This window comes from Hyaena hyaena, unplaced genomic scaffold (assembly GCF_003009895.1).
Source record: "Hyaena hyaena isolate Hyena2069 unplaced genomic scaffold, ASM300989v1 scaffold_951, whole genome shotgun sequence".
In the NCBI taxonomy this organism is placed as follows: domain Eukaryota; kingdom Metazoa; phylum Chordata; class Mammalia; order Carnivora; family Hyaenidae; genus Hyaena; species Hyaena hyaena.
In genome coordinates this window covers 581,302-590,847 of record NW_024081578.1, presented here as the reverse complement: position 1 = coordinate 590,847, position 9,546 = coordinate 581,302, and the positions used below count along the sequence as shown (strand labels likewise).

The 9,546-nt window shown below is 33.0% G+C and overlaps 1 protein-coding gene across 1 annotated transcript in view; it reads right to left on the bottom strand.

Moving 5' to 3' along the window:
- The window catches only part of GLRB (glycine receptor beta), a 99,898-nt gene that overhangs the window by 17,490 nt on the left and 72,862 nt on the right, over positions 1 to 9,546 (bottom strand). The window contains exon 9 of the mRNA XM_039221127.1: positions 1,381 to 1,679. Within this exon, the coding sequence (XP_039077058.1) occupies positions 1,381 to 1,679 (299 nt within the window). The remainder of the gene's footprint in view (positions 1 to 1,380; positions 1,680 to 9,546) is intronic.

The following is a 9,546-nucleotide window of genomic DNA, read 5'->3' as shown; positions in this document are numbered from 1 at the left end:
GGAAAGAGCCTACGTGTCCATCAATAGATGAATGGATCAAGAAGATGTGGTTTATCTATAGCATGGAATACTCCATGGCAATGAGAAACAATGAAATCTGGCCATGTGTAGCAACATGGATGGACCTTGAGGGTGTTATGCTGAGCGAAATAAGTCAGGCAGAAAAGGACAAATATCATGTTTGCATGTATAGGAGGATTAGGAGGAACTTGACGGAGGAACAAGGGGGAGAAGAAGGGGGGAAATGTTGGGGGAAAGGGAGAGAGGCAAACCATGAGAGACTCTTGAATGCTGACAAAAACTGAGGAGTGATGGATGTGGGGGGGAGGAGGAATGGGCATGGAGGAGGACACTTGTGGGGATGAGCACTGAGTGTTATGTGGAAACTAATTTGACAATAAACTATTTGTAAAAACAAACAAACAAAAAACTAAAAAAACTAAAAAAAAAGTAGTTTGCTTGTTTTATATCTAAAGATATGCATATGGCATATTTGTCTAACATTCTAGGTAAGGGGTGTAATGGTAGTTAACAACCTAAAAGAGTAATATTGAGCCAAAATACTGGCAAGATTTTCAAGGTTGTAAGATGGTGAGAACCTATTAGTCTCCTGTGGAACCTACCACACTTGATAAGCTCAATGGAAATAGACTCCTGGTTTACTGGTCGTCCCAAATGGAAGGTATCAATCAGGGGAGCTTTGGGGCAAGTGGATAGCTTTGCTAGATTCATGAAACAGCCTATTGATCTGGAATTTATCAGAATCTAAAGGCATTGCCCATTATTCTTAGACCAATGGTCAAGTGACAAGGCAAGGTCCAATTCTTCTCCAAGTACTCACCACTGAGCTGGACAGATCCCAAACTATGGTATAATTTCCCTATGGGCCAGACATCCAATAAATAAGTAGTCTGCCTGACATATTCTATGTGGAACTCTCTAACCTGATAGGGAACAGAAAGGGGGGTTTATCAAGAGCGTGGGCTCCCCGAAATCTACCATGTTGGCAAAAGGTCAATGCTTCCAGCAATCCTCTGACCTTTCAGTGAGGCTTATCAATTGAAAAAGAACAGGAAGGTCTGTAGCTTTGGCCAGATCTCTACATTCAATGGTACCCATCAAAGAAATAATGTCTCATTAAACTCCATAGAAAGTCTTATAGAAAGTTGATACGGTGTTGATTTCTTTTTCTTAATGTTTGACCTAAGTATTTTTTATTTCTTTTCCAAAAAGGTTTGATGTGTTTCAGTTCTTTTTATCTGTGAGAGAAGAACGAGGTGGCACCAATTCTATCAACCCTCACACCCACAGAAAAATATCTTTCTCCTGAAGTGCAGAGAGGATGGGGGAAAAACTTTCGCCGGATAGTGTCATTCTTACCTGCAAAGTGCTAATGTGAACAGGAGTCCCTGTACCATTCACAGTATTCTTTTTAGCAGCATTTGCATTTCCACCTTTTCCGTCTGCTTGCTCAGCTTTAGCAATTCTGGCTTTCTCTGCTTCGACTCGTTTGGGGTTATTCAACATCACCTGCACGACAGCATACTCCACCAGAGAAGCAAACCCGAAGAGAAGACAAGCAATGAGCCACACATCAAGGGCCTTCACATAGGATACTTTTGGAAGTTCAGCAGCAAGGGTTGTGCACTCTGAGGCCAAGCTGAGTACAGAGAAGATACCTAAAGAAATAGAAATAGCAGTTAAAGTTGTTTTTTACCCCTGTGAAATGTCTGCAAACATTACTTTTTGAGACTATCCTTCTGTAGTTAACTTCCAATGCTCATTAGGTCTCTTTCAATCTCAAAGAGTAGAGAAAATAATATTGACATACTTTTTATGTAAGGATTATTTAATGTAGTTTGAAATGTTTGTATTTAATATTGAAAAGTAAACAGAAATTTAAACCAAAGTGTAAAAACACAATTTAGATCTGTTTTAAATATTAAAGATGTCTGAAACTATTTTGTAGTATCTCAGAGGAAGCCACAAAGCTCTCTAGTTATTTCATTGTTCAGCTTTGTTTTAGACAGTTACAGAACTGCATTTTGCCCCATGAACAACTAAATCTGAACAAGAATAGAACGTATAAAACAATTTTCTGATAAGTCTCAGAATTTAGAAAAATCTAATAGAAAAGACAAAGATAGAGCATTCCTGATTATTTAAGGGGAAACAAATTATTTCAGCTCTTCAAGGAAAGAATAATATTCTGCTATCTGTAATATTAACCATTTATGGAAAGGTAACTAGTTATATATCAATTTAAGTCAAATAACTGTAAAATCCAAAAGGAAAATTGGAATAATTTATATCCCTCCTTCCTTTTCTTTGCACTTGCCACATTTCCACTGACTACCAGTGACACCCTGTGTCAGAAAAAAAATCTTCTATGATGTCAAAGGAGGCTCACGTTAAGTCATGTAGGAAACAGGTTTGCCTTGGCTATGCACTTATGGGGCCAAGTGCACTTTTTTATTCCTAGATTTGACCACCACAGAGAATTAACAAATATGTCTACCTAATAAAGATTCACTTAGTTTTCTTGTCTCTTGCCTTGGGGGTTTGGTAAGCACTATACTAGTATTAATAAACAGTTAAAACACTGAAAAATATATTCCATCAGTTGCATTGTTTCAAAGGCTATTGAGAGGTGTCAATATTGTTTGGTTCTTTTTGTAAGTATTCAAGAGCTACCAGATTCTCTACTAGAAAGAAAGGTTTCTAGCAAAATATAGTAACTTCTGCAGATGGAAATGATATTACTTAGAATATAAAGACTTCACAAGCATCTAATTTACTGTTATATTAATTACCCTTGGTCCTGAGGAAAACTAAGAACTAATTAGTAGAGACTACATTTTAAAAGTTAATACAGGTCTTAATGTTTCTAACCTGGAAGTGGAAACTAACATAAAAAAACAAGATCTGATCACTTATTGTCCTAAACTGCAATTAGTTATACCTATGCGCATTAATTTGGCAAGCCATATTTCCAAGTCAATTTTTCTATTTTTAATCAAATGCTATATGTCAATCTAGCAATCAAAAGCAAACCTTACTTAATTCCTTAAACCTTACTTATTCCTTTAGAATAAACTGACACATTATTCTCTGTGTTTCCATAGCAGTTCATGTTCGTCAATAACATAGAGTATATCAAACTGTTGTAAACTGAATATTATACCTGAATATTTCCTGATATCTTAGAAACTTCGTAAGAAAAGGGAGAATAATGGCAGATTGTAGAGTTCTGAAAGTCTATAATGAATTTACCATACCTGGTAGAAAATATTAAGAAACTTTAAATTTGGGGAAGAGAAATTCATTATCAAAGGAATGTGGAGTAACATTACTCTGGCAGGGATACATAAAACAGAGTATGAAAGGAAAAATAGTAGCTGCAGAAACAAAGCGTGAGGGAATGAAGAACAGAACTGACGTAAAAGGATTTTGAGAAGACATTTTAAAACACTTGGTTACTGATTGAAGGAAGAAGGAAAAAAAGCTCTGAAGAATGAAATAACTAGAAAAATACCCATGAAAGATGGGAGGAGGAGATGTAGGAAAGAAAATGACTTCGGTATGAAAACATTGAGGTGGGTTAGATAAAGGCCGAGAAACCTAACCCCGATGACCATGACACAGCACGATGCACTTGAGAATTTTGTAAAAGAAAAGATTAGCCAATATTATTCAGATGAAGGTCATTTTGAAAATGTAGAAAACCTTGTGAGGAAAAGATTCTGGAATGTCAAAAAAAGGAGACCAAAGAAAAAGAGAAGGGACTGCCCTTTTAAAGGAAGGATATGACATTAATAGCTTTCTGGGGAGGGAAGGGAGGTATTTATAATTCCAGATATTAAGTTAGAAACCATGATGGTCAATTCTATTAAGATTTTTATCATGTCAAAGATGAAAGAATAGAAATAGAGGAGATGAATGTGAACATCACTATATGCCTTCTCTTCAGGAAATCATATTAAAATAGAAAATATCCATTTGCTTTTTTAATCCTAAAACAAGAAATCTGAGCAAATAATATTTCTTTGGACAAGTATTATACCGTTTCCTTAATATAGTCTTCAAATAAAATTACTTCACTGTTAAATAATGCATAGTGAAATTTTGTCTGAATTTTAATAATTTATAAACCAATCAAAAGAAATTTCACTAGTGGGTATCTACCCAAAGAAAATGAAAACTCTAATTTGAAAAGATATATGCACCCTTATGTTTATTGCAGCATTATTTACATTGGCCAAGATATGAAAGCAAACCAAGTGTCCAATGATAAATGAATGGTTAAAGAAGATGTGGTATATATATATATGTGTGTATATATATACATATATATACACAATGTATATATATATATATATATATATATACCACAAAAAAATGCAATCTTGCCCTTTGCAGCAATAAGGATGAAGCTAGAGAGTATAATGCTAATATAATAACAAATGTCATGAACCAACAGAGGTCAAGGAGTAACTGCAAGTGTTCACATACCTGTAAACTCCAAATAATTTTTATCTCATAGTGTGATAAACTATCAAATTCATACATGTGGAATTGTGATTGTGATTAATAAAATGAAAACTCACTTAGAAGTACTACTAAATTATATTAGCATGTTATCATTTCATGACATTTTATTCAAAGGAGACGAAAAGGAAAGCTATTATCAATACCATGTGGGAATCTAAAACAACTTTTTGACATTTCTGTAAGAGGTCTTTATAATCCTTGAACACTGTTCTAGATGATAAGAGTACAAGAAAGAATGTATGCATGCATGGTCTGCTGGAGGTCTGCTTTGTAACCTAAATTATTAATCTTTCTACACTTCAACTGAAAGTTATATGTTGATAAACTCCCTTTAAAAAAAATTCCCTTTTAGAAGCAATTCAAGTACTGTATGTACCAGAGAAAGGGGGTGTTATGCATAATTTACTTAGAGTATTACAAAAAGTTACTTCCATAGTTACTTCCATACATAGAGAAGGAGCTAAAGACAAGTCTTTCCCTAAAATTCATAGAGGGAGTTTTCACATTTGTTAACAATGGAAAAGGTCAATTCAGATGAGATTGGGAGAATGCTGAGCATCTTTTCATGTGTTTGTTGGCCATCTGCATGTTGTCCATTCAAGTCTTCTGCCCATTTCTTAACTGGATTGTTTTGTTTGTTTGTTTTTTCTGCTTTCTTTTTTTCTTTTTGTTTGTTTTGAGCTGTATGAGTCTTTCCATATTTTGGATATTAGTCTCTTATCGGATATATGATTTGCATTTATGTTCTTCAGTTCAGTAGATTATTTATTCATGTTATTCATGGTTTCCTTTGCTGTGCAAAAGCTTTTTAGTTTGATACAGTCCCACTTGTTTATTTTTGCTTTTGGTGCTTTTGCTAAAATCATCAAGATTGACCCAGATCTATGTCAAGGAGCTTACCACTTGTTTTCTTCTAGGAGACTTATGGTTTCAAGTCTTCAAGTTTTTAATCCACTTTGAGTTAATTTGTGTGTATGATATAAGATTATGGTTCAGTTTCATTCTTTTGCAGGTGAGTGTCCAATCTTCCCAACACTATTGAAGAGACTAACCTTTTCCAATTGTATATTCTTGGCTCATCTGTCATAAATTAATTGACCATATATACATGGGTTTATTTCTGAGGTCCCTATTGTTTCACTGAAGTATGTGTCTGTTTTTTTTTTTATGTCAATACCATACTTGTCTAATTGCTACAGCTTTGTAGTATAGTTTAAAATCAGTGAGTATGGATGCCTCCAGCTTTGCTTTGCTTTCTCAAGACTGCTCTGGATATTTGGGATCTTTAGTGGCTACACACAAATTTTAGGATTATTCTGTTTCTCTTAAAAATACTACTGTAATTTTGATAGAGAGTCCACTGAGTTTGCCCATTGTTTGTAGTATAGACATTTTGACAATATAAATCTTCCAATCCATGGGTATGGAACAATTTTTCCTTTATTTGCACTGTCTTCAATTTACTTTATTAATGACTTACAGTTTTCAATATATAGCTCTTTCACATCCTTGGTTAAATTTATTCCTAAGTATTTTATACTTTTTAATGCAACTGTAAATAGGATTTACTTAATTTCTCTGATAGTTCATAATTAGTGTAAAGAAACAACAGACTTCTATGTGTTGATTTTGTATCTTGAAACTTCACTGAATTCACTTATTCTAGCAGTGTTTTGTTAGAGTTCTTATAGTTTTATGAATATAATATGTCATCTACAAATAGTGACAGTTTTACTTCTTCCTTTCCAGTTTGGATGCTTTTCATTTCTTTTTCTTGCCTAATTACTCTGACTCATACCTCCAATACTATGTTAAATAAAAATAGCAAGAGTGGCTATCCTGGTCTTGTTTCTGGTCTTAAAGTACTATTGAGTATAATATTGGCTGTGGGCTTTTCACATGTGGCTTTTATTATGTTGAGGCATATTCTCTCTATATCCACTCTGTTACAAGTGTTTTATTGTAAGTGGATGTTGAATGCATCAAATGTTTTCTCTGCACCTATCGAGATAATCAAATGAGTTTTATCATTTATTTTGCTAATGTGGTATATCACTGATTGATTTACAGATGTGGAACCTCTCTTATATCCCTGGGATAAATTCCACTTGATCATTGTGTTTGATCCTTTTAATGTATTATCGAAACAGGTCTGCTAACATTTTGTTGAGAATTTCTGCATATATATCGATCAGGGATATTGGCCTGTAATTTTATTTTTTTGCGTGTGATATTCTTATCCGGTTTTGGTATCAGAGTAATGCTGACTTTTAAAAATATGTTTAGAGGAGTTCTTCCCTCTTCTATTTTTTGAAAGACTTTGAGAAAAATTGATATTAATTCTTCTTTAAATCTTTGGTAGAACTTACCAGTGATGTGTCTGGTCTGGAACTTTTTGTTTGTTCGGAGGTTTTTGATTTTGTCCATTTATTGGTGTGTAATTATTTGTAGGAATCTCTTAGGATCCTTTGTGTTTTCTGATATCACTTGTAACGCCTCTTCTTCCTTCCTGATTTTATTGATTTGAATTTTCTCTCCCTTTTTTTTCTTGGTGAGTCTAACTAAGGATTTGTCCATTTTGTTTATGTTTTCAAAGAGCCAGCTTTAAGTTTCACTGATCTTTTCCATTGCCTTTTTAGTCTCCATTTATTCCTACTATATTTTTTATTTCCTGCCTTCTGCTTACTCTGGACTTTAGTTTGTTCTTCTTTTTCTAGTTCCTTCAGGTATACAGTTAGGTTGTTTATATGAGACTTATCTTGTTTCCTGAGGTAGACATTTATTACTATTAACTTCCCTCTTAAAACTGCATTTGCTGCATCTACAAAGCTTGGTATGTTACATTTTCATTTTCATTTGTCTCAGGTATTTTTTTAATTTCTCTTTTGATTTCTTTATTGACTCTCTGGTTGTACATGTTGTTTAATCTCCAGAAATGTGTGAACGTTCCAGTTTTCTTTGTGTAATTAATTTCTAGTTTCATATTGCTGTGGCTTGAAAACCTGCTTGAGTGATTTCAATCCTCTTAAATTTATTAAAACTTGTTTTGTGGCCTAACATATGATCTATCTTGAAAAATGTTCTATGCACATTTGAGAAGAATGTGTATTCTATTGCTCTTAGACTGAATATTATGTAAGTAGCTGTTAAGTACACATGTTCTAACATGCCATTTAAGGCTGATGTTTATTGATTTTCTGTATCAGTGATCTATCCATTGGTATAAATGGGGGTATTAGAATCCCCTACTATTATGGACTGTTGTCTATTTCTTCTTTTATTTCTGATAAGGACAGATAAGGACATTATGTAATGCCCTTCTTTGTGTCATTACAGTCTTTATTTTAAAGTCTATTTTGTTTATATAAGTATAGCTACTCAACTTTCTTTTTGTTTCCATTTTCATGGGATATCATTTTACTAAAATAGTATGATACATTAAAGTAATACTCTTTCTTTTTTAGATAAAATTATAAGCACATATAAGTTTAATAACAGAGGTTCCAAATACCTACCGCATAACGCTATATAGTTGGAGATGTTTGACAACTCTCCCAACAATAGCTGTAATAATAACTAGACAAAAGGTGTAAAAGATTTCAAGTACTATCAACCAACTTGATATTTACAGAACACTATATCCAACAATGAGAAATACACTTTGCAAGTGAATGTGGTATGATTACCAGGAGACATATGCTGGGCTAGGCCATTAAAAATAAATCTCAATAAACAAAAAGTTTGAAATCATATTCTCTAACAAAATATAAAATCATTAAAATAAAATTAAAATCATTATCAGGTACTTATTAAAACTAAATATTCGGTAATCAAACAGAATCCATGGGCCAATGAAGAATTCATAAGGGAAATCAGAAAATATTTTTAACTGAAAGAAGATGTCTATTTATAACTTGAAATGCTTCTGTTTAAAAAGAAAAAAAAAAGACCTAAAATCAATTATCTGAGTTTCCACTTTAAGCATCAAAAAGAGAACAAATTAAGTCCAAAGTAATTAAAAAGAAGAAATTAATAAGGAGCTAAAAATCAACCAAAAGGAAAATAGAAAAAAAATGAAATGATTACTGATATTTTGAAAATATCAAAAAAAATTATAAGCCTTTAGCTAGAATAATCAGGAAAAAAGAAAATTTACAATTTTCACAATACAATATCAAGAATTAAATCTGGGATACCACTAATAGTCAGACATTAAAAGGATATGAGAATATTATAAAAATATTTTTGTGTTAATAATTTTTGCAACTCATGTAACATCTAGAAATCAATCAATATAATTCACCAAACTAAAGAAGAAAAGCCATCTAAATATTTAAGTATGTGCAGAAAAAGAATTTGGCAAAGTTCAATCAAGTTTAAATCCAATGAAATGTTATCATACATGACAAAAATAACTCTCAGCCAACTAGGAAGAAAAGGGAATCTATTCAACCCAATTAAGACATCTACAAAAAATGTATAACTACTATCACACTTAATAGCGAATGGCTATTGTTTCTGCTAGAATCAGGAATAAGCCATCTCTTCACAATTCTATTCAACATTATACTACAGATCCCACAATGAGGTAAGACAATTAAATGTTGGGGAGTATGTGAAGCAACTGGCAAGAATGCAAAATGGTACCATCTTTTTGATAAATAGTATTTCAGTATATAAAAGTAAGAGTATCTTGCTATCACATCACACCTGTCAGAATGGCTTAAATCAACAACACAAGAAACAACAAGTGTTAGTGAAAATGTAGAGAAAAACAAACCTTGTGGACTATTCGTGGGAATGCAAACTGGTACAGCTATTGTGGAAAAGAGTATGGAGGTTCCTCAGAAAGTTAAAAATAGAACTACGCTATGATCCACTAATCACACCAGTGACTATTTACCCCAAAATTAAAAAAAAAACCACTAATTAAAAGGAATACATGAACCTCTATGCTTACTGCAGCACTATTTACAAAAGCCAGATAATGGATGG